Source organism: Dendrobates tinctorius, unplaced genomic scaffold (assembly GCF_039654945.1).
Source record: "Dendrobates tinctorius isolate UK_male_01 unplaced genomic scaffold, ASM3965494v1 ptg000163l, whole genome shotgun sequence".
Lineage (NCBI taxonomy): Eukaryota > Metazoa > Chordata > Amphibia > Anura > Dendrobatidae > Dendrobates > Dendrobates tinctorius.
The window spans coordinates 3,525,520-3,541,267 of record NW_027361830.1 but is presented as its reverse complement, the minus strand read 5'-3'; the positions used below and the strand labels follow the sequence as shown (position 1 = coordinate 3,541,267).

The window sequence follows — 15,748 nt, the reverse complement described above, 5'->3', positions numbered from 1 at the left end:
TTCCAGCTACACTTCTAATGAGGCAGGTAGAGTAAGCTTAGACGCCGTCTTGCCTCTTTCCCAGTGGTGTCCCATCTTTTTAGGCGTGCACATAAGAAAGACCATGCTGTTGTGCACCTCTAAAAAGATGGGCACTTCCGAAACCGAGGCCAGAGTCCAGCGTAACTCTATCTGCCTCATTGTAGTAAATGTTTATTTCTGAAACTGATCATTTGGACATTTAGATGAAAACCCTAATATAAGTGCTCAGCATAGAACACAGGATAAATGTTAACTGAGCCTTAAAAATGATCCAAATTATTTTGTACCCCAGAATTCTAGCCATAGTAGCTGCGACTCATCTAACAAAAAAAAAACAAGTCCCCACTCAGGTCCGTCAGGTCCGTCATCTGTCAACAAAATATTGGGGATCTCCATGTTACTGTTAGCACAAAGGCTCTGAAAAAGAGAAATGCCAACCCGCCCCCCCTCCAAAAAAAAGATGCAAAGTGAAATCTGTGCTCCTAAATCCAAATGCACCCCTCTCCTCTTCCTGAGTCCCACAGTTTGCATAAACCGCAGATAGTGTCCACATGTTTGCCATTAGTGTAGGAAGGAGAGCCCACTTAAAAATTTACAGGGTGTATTGCACACTAAGCTGGCATATTTGCAATGTTCAATCTGCAGCATCAACTCATGCTTATTTCTGGAAAAGACTTGTGGGTGCAAGTACTGTACCTGTAGATAAATTCCCAGTGGGATGTATTTTCCAAAATAGGGTTATGTAATTGGGGGGAGGGGGAGTTCTGCAATTCTGGCACTGAGGGGTTCTGCAAATGTGATCAGCAAACTATTCTTGGAAAATCTACATGCCGGAAGTCAAATGGTGGTCTTCCTTTCTGAGCCCTACCTTGTGTCCAAATAATACTGTGTAGCCACGTAGGGTATTGCCAAGTTCACAAGAAATTACGTAACAAATCAGAGACTCTATTTCCACTTATAACTTCCTGTTGGAGCTTAGAATTTTTGGCTTAAACAACATTTTAGCAATTTATTTTATGACTAAATGGTATAAGATTCTGTGAAACAACTGTGAATATACTCAGAACTCCTAGATCAATGAATTAAGTCATGTAGCTTGTAAGATGGGGTTAATTTTGGGGGGTTCTGCTGTTCTGGAAATTCATGGACTCTATGAATGTGACATGGCACCCGCAAACCATTCCAGCAAAATCTGCACTCTAACGCGGTGTTCCGTCCCTGTGTATTAGTATCTGACCACATATTGAGGAATAGCATACTCAGATAAATTTACAGATTCTGGCATCCATTATCTCTCATTACAACCTGTGAAAATAAACAATTTGGGGCAAAAGCAACATTTTTATGGAAAAAAAAATTTTGGTTTCATATCCCAGTGTTATAAAGTTAGTGAAGCACCTGTGGGTCCTATTTTTCCACCTACGAGAAGAACAGACTGATTATTCTGATCAGTCTTTAATCAGAATGTGGTCTGAGTGTCATCCATTTTTTCCTCATAACTGGAGAATTAAGAAAAAAAAAAACGTTTCTGCACCTTCTCCATTCTGACAGTCCGTAAAAATCGGACAACACTCATCCAAGTGCAGTCCATTTTTTTCACGAACCCATTGACTGGCATTGCTGATTGTGATCCAATCCTTGAATCAAAATCGAACATGTCTCATCAATTTTCTACGGACCTCATGGCTCATGAAAAATCATGGATGTATGACTTATAGACTATCACAGGTACAAGTGCTATGATACGGGTAGCGCTCATACGTGCAAATTAGGCGTTGGAATAAGCCATTAGGCTGCTTTCACACAAAAAAAGTCAGCTAATTTTCATGCAAACAGGCAATTTTTCATTTGTATACACATTCATTTTCTACCCATATGTCATCTTTATATCCGTTTTAAGCATCCATATGGCGTCTGTGTGACATCCGATTTAATACATTAATAATAGTTAAAAATTGCAGTGGTCCCTTAATAACGGGTGGCATCCATGTAACATCTTTTTTTGGGAGCATCCATTGAAAGGTGAGTCTCATTCAAGACAAGGTTCAAACTAATGCACACTGTGATTGGTCCATGAAGAAAATCATTCATGTGATGTAACCATTAAATAACATTGGTCTCTGCTATCCGTGTATGGTCGTCTTTCTACATGGATAGCGCTATGACTAAAATACATTGAAGTGAACATATCGTTACAGCTAGGAAGAATGTTAAAGCAATAGCATCAAATAATAATAAAAGAAATTGGAGAAAAGTTCAAATACCCTATTTATAGAATTACAGAAAAAGTCAATTAGATTAAAGGCCGGATGTATATAAGTTTAGTAATGCTAGTTTATTTAATGGAATTAACTTTTATGTCTTATTTTAGTCATGCTGCTCGCCAGAGTATTCCTTTCCTTTTTTTTAATTGACCACACATTTCCAGAGATATGGGTCTTTTTAGTGCTAAATTTTAGGGCCTTTATCAAGGGGGCGTGGCTCACGGGGTAATAATGCAGAGCAGCCTATAAACACTCCCGCAGAGAATCATGTAAGCCACACCCCCTTGGTAAATGCCATGAAAAGGCACATATCTAGGGAAGAGTATGTCAACATTAACTAATAAAACAGAAAGCTGAATACTCAGGAGAGCAGAAATAATAAAATAAGAGCAAAAACCTGTTTTTTTGACCTAGTGACAGGTGTTCTTTATACATTAGCAGAACATACAGTACATGACCACTGCTCGGCCATGATAAGGGGTTTGTCACACTTACCTCTCTGTAGTACTTTTTATTGTAATATGTCTATTTGTAATTTTTCAGGGAGGGAAGCTAATGTTAATTTTGCCCTTAGACTAGCTACAGAGAAAAAAATATTTAGCAAAAAAAAAAACCACAGGTGCAAACGCAGCCAAGAAACACTTTAATGTGGTGCTATATAGGCCAAATACGGACCTCATTTTTTACTATATTAGGATGGCAAAACCCAGACTTTCTGCAGTTCTCTGAGCCGAACTTTGCTAATGATGTAAGGCCAGGTTTTGGCTTACAAATACTGATGTAAAATACTGACCAAATACTGAATGTGTGAACGCAGTCTAAGGCCAGTCCTGTAGTTCTGTGTGCATGGCAACAAGGTTGTGCCGCTGTAAAGATAGATTCAAAGACATACTGATAGGGAATTTAGATTGTGAGCCCCATCGGGGACAGTGATGATGTCGGTAAAGCGCTGCGGAATAAGATAGCGCTATATAAAAAGATTAAAAAGATTAGTATTATTATTCACATACAGTGTAAAAAAATGTATGCAAAAAATTACTCTGAATATAATAAATGCCACCTGAAAGACAATTAAAAATTCAATAAAATCACATTATAATACATTACAAAAAAGAATCATTGCATTTTACATACAGTTTTATCATTCTGTTTAAGTCCTGGAATCATTTCTGCTGGTGCGTTCATGGAATTCACCATTCTAAGATCCTTGTCTAAGATTGATTTAAGATTAATGTACATTCAGAATTTCTAACTGGACAATGTATAAAATCATTCATCAATTTACCTTTATTTAGGCTGCATTTATGTCTTCAGGCCTCCTTCACACCACAATGCAAAAAGTGCGTAATTGTACAAAATCAAGCAACATTTTTGGTTACATTACAGAAAAATACATATGGAGAAAATGTGCATAATTTACTCCACAGACTTCAATGTATGGAATAAAAAAGTAACATAAAGGTCTGCGTTATCACCTGCTAAAAACAAAAAGTAGGTGACTTATTCCAAGATGCCGTCATTTTATTACATGCAGGTTTCATTATTTTTCATCTCAATATATGTAGTTTGGCTGTATTGAGTTTTCTGTGTTTAGAGAGTATAAACTAAAACTATGCAGTAAAATTGCACATTACCTGTTATACATTTGTAATGATAGATAGATAGATAGACAGATAGATAGATAGATAGATAGATAGATATGAGATAGATAGATATTCGATAGATAGATAGATAGATAGATAGATAGATAGATAGATAGATATGGGATAGATAGATAGATAGATAGATAGATAGATAGATAGATAGATAGATAGATAGATAGATATGGGATAGATAGATAGATAGATAGATATGAGATAGATAGATAGATAGATAGATAGATATGGGATAGATAGCTAGATAGATAGATATGAGATAGATAGATAGATAGAAAGATAGATAGATAGATATGGGATAGATAGATAGATATGAGATAGATAGATATGAGATAGATAGATATTCGATAGATAGATAGATAGATAGATAGATAGATAGATATTCGATAGATAGATAGATAGATAGATATGAGATAGTTAGATAGATAGATATGAGATAGATAGATAGATAGATAGATAGATAGATAGATAGATAGATAGATAGATATGGGATAAAAATCAAAAAAGATTGAGGCAGCAAACCATATTGAAGTTGAAAAAAGTGGTTTTTAATAGCCCATGTGGTGACGTTTCGGTCCTAAGTGCAGACCTTTCTCAAGCAGTAACTTTTTTTTAGATATGGGATAGATAGATAGATATTAGATAGATAAATAGATAGATATTAGATAGATATGGGATAGATAGATAATAGATTGATAGATCTACATCAATCTATTTACATTAGCTTTTGTAGATGATGTTTATATAATATGAAATATATATATACACCCCCACACAGAGATATGTATATATAAAAGCATATATACAGTATACATATATAATATATATATATATGTATATATATATATATATATATATATATATATGTCATCGGCATATATATATACTGCTCAAAAAAATAAAGGGAACACTATTCCATTTGCAACAGGCTGTTTGTGTCCCCTTTATTTCTTTGAGCAGTATATATATATATATATATATATATATATATATATATATATATATGCAATCGACATATATATATATATATATATATATAAATAATATGAAGCATGTATTACCCTTCTGTAAACCCAAATATATATATGGCTGGGTGAGGTAGACCACTTTTTTTTTACTATCCCCCTGGAGTGCTGCCTCTACTTTTATTTTTTCCATATTTTTCCCTACTTGGAGGGTTTACATAAGCTTCAGCTGGGGGGCTTTTTGGACCCTATTCTTACTACAGTGCTGCTATTTCTTAATGCCAGCTAATCCTTTTGTTTGTGAGCTAAAGCCAGAAGTGGATACAGCAAGAGAAGTAAAAAGGAAAGATAGCTCTTCATTTTGAGGATCGTCTCCTCCACCAGCTGCATACAGAATTGCCCCATATATGACTGCAGCCTAATAATAAATGATGCAGAATTACCATTTTTTACACTTTGCCGTTTTGTCCAGATGAGAAGTGAAATATTCCTGAGAGCAGGGCGATAGTCCTGACCTCTGCAATCACTGGATTAGGGGTCTCTTAGTGCCTCCTTCAGATATGGTGCAGAGTTTACCATGTACCAATTCTTCTTATCTGGCCAGGCAAACAACTGCTGACTGATTTTTTAGAGTGGTCTATCTGAAGCTTGGCAGCACCTAAGAGGGCTCTATTAACTCTTGAGTTCGGCTATTGTAAGGGGCTTTAATTCCAACACATTTCAGGAGGCGGCAGCTCCTATCTGTGCAGCTTGGGATGACAGCTTGGGATGACAGCTTGGGATGACATATCAGTGCTCGTGGAACTTATGTCAGATGTTTCTAGACACCTGTCTTCTACCTCTTCTGTAATACTAAGATGTAAGAATAATGACAATATCATACATAGGTATATATATTACAATTGTGGTATACAAATGACTAGAAGAGAACATGTGCAGGACATGACCTTGTAATGCACAGATATATCTTAAGATGATTTCACACTTAGTTTTTTCAGTAAATATTTTTTGCAATGTTTTTTCGTGTCATTTTTCCTATTTTTATTTCTTTTATTTAAGTGCTGCGACAATATGATAGCTATACATCTATATAATGCAATCCTAAATCACACCTTTTTTATCACTATCCTTTTGTAAGAATTCCCCATGCTTTATTTACTATTGCCATTCATATTCACATAGGCTTCTCTACGGGACATGAAAATGCACATAAAATGTGGGACCAAAATTAAATTTGTGAAAAATGCATGAAAATCATACCTTTTTTTACAAGCCCCCTCCCAAAACAATACCACAAGCAAAAATAGGTAAACTTACTTCTTATATCTCCAAAATTGTATATGCAGTTTTTGGTCCAAACACAGGAATGTGTACAAAAAAAGCATAAAAAAGTATTAGTTTTTCCTTCACCATATTTTTTTCTCTTTGGACAAAGTGGTGACACTGGCTCAAAAATTGCATCAAAAACTTAAAAAAAATACCTGCTTGTGTGATTCCAACCCAAAGATTTTTATAGCTCTAGGGTGTTTTGTGACTTCCCATTAGGTATACAGATATAATTCTGTATAGTAATGATTGCTGCTCTATAACTTGTACCTTAATATAATTACAGTTTATATGACATGATGTGTGCTGAATGAATAGGCACTAGGTAAGTTATATAAAAGTGCACTAATCTTCTAATTTTTACACATTGATATTCCAGAAATGTCACTCAAAAACGTGTCTGTGTGTGTGTGTGTGTGTGTATATATATATATATATATATATATATATACATATATATATATATATATATATATATCAGGAGTGATGAAGCGAATGCTCCCAAGTAAATAGTGCTAACAGGAATAAAATAGTAGCCAAAATGGAATCAATCCCAATCTGTGCTACAGAGTTTTCTACTTTGGCTATATATATATATATATATATATATATATATATATATATCGAAAAAATAAAGTGAACACAAACAGCCTGTTGCAAATGGATTAGTATTCCCTTTATTTTTTTGAGCAGTATATATATATATATATATATATATATATATATATATATATATATATATATATATATATATATAAGCTTCAGAGTAAAGGAGAGGTGCCAGCCCTCTGGTAAGTATGAAAACATAAAAAGCAGGCGAAACCCAAGAGTGAGAAACCATCAAAAAAGTCCGGTGAAACTGTTAATAAACCATATGTGCAACAGGCATCGTTTCGGCACTGAAGGACCTTTCTCAAGCTTGTTGTACATATGACTCATAAAAAGTTTTCTGTGGACATTTAATAGTTTCCCATTTTTGAGTGCCGCCTGTTCTTTTTTATTTTTAGATAGATGATAGATAGATAGATAGATAGATAGATAGATAGATAATAAATAGATAGATATGAGATAGGCAGACAGATAGCTAGATAGATATGAGATTGATAGACAGAGACAGATAGATAGATAGATAGATAGATAGATAGATAGATAGATAGATAGATAGATAGATAGATAATAAATAGATAGATATGAGATAGATAGACAGAGACAGACACAGACAGATAGATAGATAGATAGATAGATAGATAGATAGATAGATATGAGATAGATAGACAGAGACAGACACAGACAGATAGATAGATAGATAGATAGATAGATAGATAGATAGATAGATAGATAGATAGATAGATATGAGATAGATAGACAGAGACAGACAGACAGATAGATAGATAGATAGATAGATAGATAGATAGATAGATATGAGATAGATAGACAGAGACAGACAGATAGATAGATAGATAGATAGATAGATAGATAGATATGAGATAGATAGACAGAGACAGACAGACAGAGAGATAGATAGATAGACAGATAGATGATAGATAGATAGATAGATAGATAGATAGATAGATAGATAGATAGATGATAGAGAAATTGGCTATGTATTATCCAGTTTCTCTGGCTGGTCTCTGGATACAGACATTAGTGGACAGAGTCCCAGCTGCTGTGAGGCCCATGGTCTGTGCTGTGACAGTCACATGTCAGCTCAGCAGTGCAGCTGCAGCCAGCCTCAGAGACATCAGCACTTTGCAGGAGTCTCCTGTATTTACTATCAACCTTTATTAATAGGATCCTGGAACACGACAGGAAACAGCAGACTTCTGGCAATTCACAGTTTATATTGGTTCAATGTAAATAGGGCTTCGAAAAATAAATATAGCCGGCAATATGCAGTGCAGCATCATGAATCTGCGAGCCACCAGGGAGAGGAGGATGCCTGGGAGCCCAGCACTTAGGTACCATTTCTATTCTCGATCATGACACGCTTCCTCTATACTATACAATGGTGTACATTGTAGCCCTCTAGCAATATTCACACCGCACCTGTATTGACGTTTATACACATTTTATTGGGGAAAAAAATGTACATCTGAATACTAAAACAATATTTCACGACTACATAAGTGCAAATATAATCTTCCCTTACAAAGCATAGTGTGAGGAGTATACAGATTCTGCTAGCATTTCAGATTTTTGTTTCCTTTTAATAGTAAATTATTTCTTTTCTAGTCTTTACATTTGGTTGGATCATTGATCTGGAGGTGGAATCATTGTCGGGGGCGGCAATTGTAACTGGAATTAGAATCCTAGAATCATTTCCACCTTGTGGAGATTATTATTCCATCATCTTATGACATCAGCCATGATTCATGGTTTACTCACATGGAAAATATTTACAAGGACAAGCTAGAAAACACTTCCTTACACAACGACCCACATTTGTGATGTCTATTTCCATTCTAATAAAGTCATTCTTTCTACTCTACAGGAATGGATTTCGTAGCCGTAATCTCGGATTGGGGACTGATTCGCTTCTTTGCAGGTACAACAACATGGATTCTAGTCACACTGTGCACCGAAGTGGACACTAGTGGTCTATCACATTCCTTATGGTGGTGAAGAAAAAGAAAACAGGTCCTCTGTAATAAATTAGATGGTAGTTATTGGATAACTCATTGATGTGTTCATTTATTACATATTTTATAAGTGCATTCGAGGAACAAGAAAAAAAACTGGAAAAATCCTTGTGTGTCTGGATAGGAAATAATCTCCTGAACACAATAGTGTAAACATCTGAAACTCTATTATTACCTGTGTTTGGAGGGCAATGATGCAGTTAAGTGCCTCAATAAATGACCAAGTCCGTGGGTATGGGGGAGATAAAAAGCCGAAACGATGCACATGAGATCCAGATCCACCTGCCCACAGTGCAGTACAGGACTGAACATGACCCTGGTCAGGCAGGGCAGCAGTTACATGATGGTATACAGCACTGGGAGCTCTGGGTATAGTGCAGGGTATGAGCCGGGTCCAGCTGGGGCACTATACACACAATGCGGTAACGCATGTAAAACAGTACATTAGGAAGGATCCGAGCCCCGGTGCCTGTGTCCTGTCCGATCCCCTACATGACGCAGGGCTTTATATCCTGGCAGACACTCTGATGATGATGGTGATGATAATAAGAACTACTGGCAGATGGATGGAAAGAAGAAATCCCGTTAAAATTGAGGACAAAATCCTTTCTGTCGCACACTGGGGAAGAGTGGTGCTGGTACCGAGGCAATCCCACTGCAACACAAACCCACATTAATATGCTGGAAGCGACCAACAGGGAGAAAGCATTAGGTCCTAACAACTGATGGAACAAAGAAATTACAAGATATACTGTATGTTCATAGGTATCAGCTCAATTCGGAGCATTTCTTCTTGATCATCACGATGCACATATATTTTTCCTGTACACACAAATATTTACGTAGACATATAGACACACAAATACATCTGTAACTATTTATGTGTGTGTGTATATATATATATATATGTATTCCTCAAAAAAAATAAAGGGAACACTAAACATTACATTGTATTGTTTAGTGTTCCCTTTGTTTTTTGAGCAGTATATATATATATATATATATTTATATATACATATATACATGCATGCACACATATAGATAGGTATATATATATATCCTTGTGTGTACAGTGTGTAAGCTGGCATATAGAAATATGATCAAAATTAAGAGTCCCCAGTGCCTATGTATGACTCAATTGCGTGTATATATATATATGTGTACAGGAAAAATATATCTTTGCAGCATGCAAGCTAGCATACAGAAAAACACACATTCATACACACATACATGTATATTATGCATGTACATATATACTGTTATCTATCTGTTAATCTATCTATGTATATACTGCTCAGAGAAATAAAGGGAACATAAGCAGCCTGTAGCAAATGGAATAGTATTCCCTTTATTTTTTGGAGCAATAGATACATACATATATGTCTGTCTATGTGGGTGATAAATCTCTGCATACGTATAATTGCAGTATTTCCATTTGTGTACAGTGTGTGTGACTTCCAGAACTCTGTGCTATACATAATTTCAGTTCAGTAAACTATTTCTGTAAAATAACAGCTAGATGACTGGAATAAGCTATTCTTCCTCTGTTCCCTGGCACTCATCCTTCTCCAGTGTTTCCACATTCCCCAGTTATGAGCCAGATTTAATCAGTTTCCATGGATTAACAACGTGAGAAAATATGGATTTCCCCACCTCAATAAAGCCGGCGCTGGGGCTCCAATCCGCCCTGACACTGGATGTATTACTACATGAAAGTGCAGGGCTCAAGCCATTAGGTTTTATGTAGATGGAGGCAGGAATGCGGCAGTAAAGTGGGGAGCACAGACCCCCGGCTCATTAACCCGCTGCAGACACCTCATTATGGGATTAATATTTAATACTCGGCCACTTGCCTGTCCTCCAGGTGAATGGACAAGGGGCGCTGACTTTAACGAGCTCCTAATTGGAGCTGGAATTGGCTTTGTGCTAATGAAGTGCAAACATCAGATTGGCGAGATCCAGAATGAGGGGTCCTGGCCCTTATCTCCCCCAACATCAAGGGCCGCTCTTTGCATTTATTAGTCAGTGGTATTGGCCTTTTACCATAATAAACCTACTACAATACACACAGGTCACTGATAACCATTGCAAGTTTCAATAATTCCCAAATAATATTTTTACAAACAAAGGGTCTTATTCTTATTAAGTGATTGGACCGACAACGTCAGCTGTAAAATATAGCCCCAAAGTACAAAACGTGCATTCTAATTTGTGCTACCCACTGAAATGTGATTATTTGTTAAATTAGAAGTGAACGAAACAAATCACAGGGCACAAATGACACTGTGACTTTAAGATTAGTTGTCAGAGGTTGCAGACATCTTTCTGGTGCAGTTTTAACACTTTTTTTTGTGTTTCTAAACCAAGAATGGATATAAAAGAAAGGTGTTGTAATGGTCCTTCCTTTATACGTTTCCTTCCTTTGGAATGCATTCCTAGAATTGCAAAAAAAAAAAAAAAAAGAAAAATACAAAAAAAGGAATACATTCTTATTTAAATCCTAGCTTGTGATTCCAGTCTGCAGTTTTACATCTTTTCTGGTGACCCAAGAACACAGTTGTTTTCCTCTTTCTCTCTCTAGTGGTATGCAGACAGATGTAGTGTGGATACAAAAGAGAATCTCAGCATTGCCATACAGGGGTGGGTTATACAAAGCTGAAGGAACAGATCCATAATAAGTGGAACATGCTGATAAGATTAGCAATCATTTTTCTATCTGTCTAACATCAATCTATCTATCCACCTTTGTGTGTGTGTGTGTGTGTGTGTATATATATATACACACATATATATATACATCTATATATATATATACATATATATATACACACATTTATATATATAAAAATATGACTACACACACATATATATATATACATTTATATATAATTCACACATACATAAATATATTCATATATGCATCTATCACTATATATATATATATATATATATATATATATATGTATTTGCATACACTTCACATATTGTATATCACCTACAATCAATTTATATCAGTACATGGTATTACCCAGGTATTTGGTTGGAGGCCAGTCACTATTTAATCTCTATTATACAGTTCAGGCCATGATAATGGTTATTTCTGATTTTGTAGCTGTGGATGGAGGAAAGCTATCTAGTATGCTAATTAAAATCAAATCATAGATTTATAGCTGAAGCAATCTGTACATAATCCGGGATTATATCAATAACCTCCCATAAGGGATGTCTATACAGATAAGCAGGGGTCTCCCTGCTTTCTAGGATGATTGGCAGTTCAAGGAAGGGGGGGTATTAAAATGTACTGAGACATTTTTTTTTTTGCAGTTGTTACTTGTTGAAATTCCCATAAAATTGGACAAGAGGCCACTCTCATGTGGGTTAAGTCAGGCTCAAATCCTCTCCGGTGTGGTCCAGCCTAGACTGTCTTTGTTTAGTTAACCTCTGCCACCCGCATTTATAAGGTCTATGTGCACATTTCCCTGTACAAATCCACCATGTTCTGCTGCTTGACATCCCTTCTTTGTATTTTTATAGCCAGCTGCATGGATGGATGGATAGATGATTGATAGATAGATGATATATTCCATGCTGAGATAAATGTATTTATGTATCTATCGTTCAATTCACATATCTCCCCATATGTATAACCGTGTATACAGAATAATTCTGAATATAGATCTATTTAGGCATTTATATATGTATGTCCATTTCAGATCTGTATATAAATCTCGCATAGACATATGCAGATAAATAAATACAAAAATATATGTATCCAGAATTAATCTATATATACGTGTATACATATGGGGAGATAGGTTAATTCTAAACTTCAGTGTGTGTGTGTGTGCATATATATATATATCTATACAGTGTGTGTATATATATATATCAGTAGATATATAGCCATTTATTAAGATAATACAGAGATCGGATTAGATAAATGATAGAAACATTATATTCGGACTTCACATGTATATAGAGTCCTACATATTAATGCTGATGAATGTGTGTAACGTGTTGTCCCAGGAGCCCCATTTGCATGATTTATACATGACCTGAGAGCACAGTCATTCACCCATCCGCTGCCCTTTTTCACTTGTGGCTCCATTTACTCATTTAATGAATACACTTCAATTTAGATGTGATTTAGTGATGATCTGACACTTAATTGAATTAAGGGGACAGAATAAAAAAGTAACCACCTAGTACAGGCATTATTATGCATAGGAATATTTGGAGACAATGTGGTACTTTTCCCATGTCATGTAGTATTTTTAGTACAATTAAAATGTGTCTCTTGCAAAGGAATACTGATATCAGAATTATTTTATGGGGCAACACTTATATAACACTAATATAATAATAATAATAATAATAATAATAATAATAATAATAATAATAAGACAGTTACCTGGGAGGTCCTCCCGGGTGTTTTGATGGAGGTATGTTTGTTCCAAGGTGTAGGATGACATGCCTGAGTGTATCCCTGCAGATGCTGCATTAGTAGGTGGCATGGCTTGCTGCTTCAAGTAGGGAGAGGGACCTGATGATGTCCAGTGTGCTGTAGGAGTTGTGTAGGGAGAATGACATTCCATAGCACTGGCCATAGCTGGAGAAGAAGGGACAGGACTGCTGCTGCTGTCAGGTCCATAGTCACCACTAGAGGAGACAGGACAGCTGGCCATATACGTAGAACCAGGATTAGGGGACATATGAGGGACGTGGTGACCTCCACTCAAGCCATCGTATCCTCCTGTCATAGAGTTTGTCATCATATCTAAGTTGTAGCCATTAGTGTGGCAAGTCAAAGAAGCAGGTGGAGGTTGGAAATCAAATCCTTGGGGTAGGATAGAAGTACTAAAACCTATGCCATTCATCATCCTGTACATTGGTTTCAGAGCCTGGCATTTTCTTCTGAACCCTCTGGGTCTTCTTCTAAAAGATCCTTCTTCAAACATAAACTCGCTGGCAGGGTCAATGGTCCAGTAATGGCCTTTGCCTGGCCTTCCTAGCCCTTTGGGCAGCTTGATGAAACACTCATTCAGAGAGAGGTTGTGGCGCACAGAGTTTTTCCATCCTTGGTAAGATCCTCTGAAGAAGGGGAACCTGGCTTGTAAGAACTGGTAGATCTCACTGAGGGTCAGTCTTTTGGTGGGAGAGCTCTGGATGGCCATGACAATAAGGGCGATGTAAGAATAAGGAGGCTTCTCTGGACGTCTGAGCCCCGAGTTTGGCTTCTTGTTCTTGGAAGATGATGAAGAAGAGGAGGAGGTGTCCATGGCCGTGGTCTGCTGGCTCATCAGAGCCCCTGTGGTGGGGCTGGATGTGAGGGGAGCTGAAGGATCCAAGTGCTGGCTGTGGTTCTCCGTGGTCATCACAGATGGTATACTCATGGACACTGACAGTATACTGTCACACTTGTAGGTAGTGTCCAAGGACTCAGTGACCTAGTGACCTCCTGCAGGCAGCAGAGGACATGAAATCCCCTGGAGGGATCAAGTCCAAGGCTGGAGATGAGTGGTACTAGAGGAAGCAGCGCTCACATCCAGAGCTGGGTCGCCAACCATCCGTAGATTCATGTACAGTCCATAAAAAAAGAGTGTTTTTTTCTGCCATCCGGAGTGTCCTGCAGAAAAAAAACTACCGAGATATTTCTTATTTGCTAAAGCTTGTAGTCCGCATGCGCCCAAAAGGCAAAAGCAGTGCAAATGAGAGCAAGAATGTAGTGAGCAGCAGAGGGAGAGAGTCGGAGGGACAGACAAGTGCTGGTGGGGTGGGGACTCACTCACCCAATGCCTGCACTGCTTGGACTTCCCTGCACTGGGCCAGCAGCCGGCACCAGGGACTGACAGCAGGCGGCTCCCTGACTCCGAGCAGCACAAGAGGCAAGGTGGAGGACAGGCTGACCACTGCCGGACCGACTGCCAGGGATGGCCTGCGACTTGTGTGGTGCTCACGTGAAAAGCAGGACTGAGTGGAGCTCTGCAGAGACCGGCCTCCCACCCAGCAGCCCCCACAATATGCAGCTTCTCTTTATGTAGTAGTTATGGCTGGAATTGATGAATCCAGTGCCAGATTGCCCTCCCCATCCCCCTTCTACTAGTGTGTAGCTGTAGGCATCTGTCTGTCCACCCGTGACCTGTCCCAGACCCATCACCAAACACTCAGAACACTTTGCATTCGTTTATTTAGACTATTTCAACCCAAATTAGTTTCTAAAAATGTTACTTCTTTAATCTACCTGATTCTGGGAAAGCTGGGTGACAACCAATAAAACTACCATTACAGCTTCAACAACAGTTCTCACCCAGCTTTCCTATACTCCTGAATTGAAAGTATTTATTTAGGAGCATGAGATTCTGCACGTCCATGTTGTTATACCATGCAAGAGTCCAGGAAAGCTGGCTGGTCACTGATATGAAAGCAATAGTGATCCAGATAAAGCTTTCCCAGGCTCCGGAAAGGCAAATAGCTGTTTTTCTCTAAAGCTTCCTCTGCTTTCTACTTGACCCTTGTCCTTAAATTTCCTGCTGACACTTTCACTGTACTTTTGTCTGTAATCATCCACAATCCTTGGGGCCAGTTAATGATCCATTTTAAAATTATTGGGTTTGGGGCTAAAAATACAGGTCATTTTTTTTTTTTTTGGGGCACTTAGTGGCTGAGTTGTAGCTGCTGCAATTGAATTCTCCTTTATAAAAGTTACTTTGTTGAAAGAAAGATGATTAGTAGGGAAGGGGCTCCTGCACCCATGTTGAGAAAGGGACCAATGATGGAGGACACTACTACTCTATGTCATCTCAGCATATGTATCTATGAAATAATAGTAGCTTGCTAAATAAATCGTGAGATTCTGTACACTTTGTCTGTATATAGTA

General features: G+C 37.4%; 1 protein-coding gene across 1 annotated transcript; it reads right to left on the bottom strand.

The window, feature by feature from the left end:
- Nucleotides 1-8,282: 8,282 nt before the first annotated feature.
- Nucleotides 8,283-14,735, bottom strand: FOXF2 (forkhead box F2). Its single transcript, XM_073550140.1, has 2 exons — nt 13,282-14,735; nt 8,283-9,525 (listed from the first exon to the last, which is right to left on the bottom strand). Exons 1-2 carry the CDS (start codon nt 14,261-14,263, stop codon nt 9,359-9,361), a joined length of 1,149 nt encoding a protein of 382 aa, XP_073406241.1. The 5' UTR covers nt 14,264-14,735; the 3' UTR covers nt 8,283-9,358.
- Nucleotides 14,736-15,748: the final 1,013 nt, after the last annotated feature.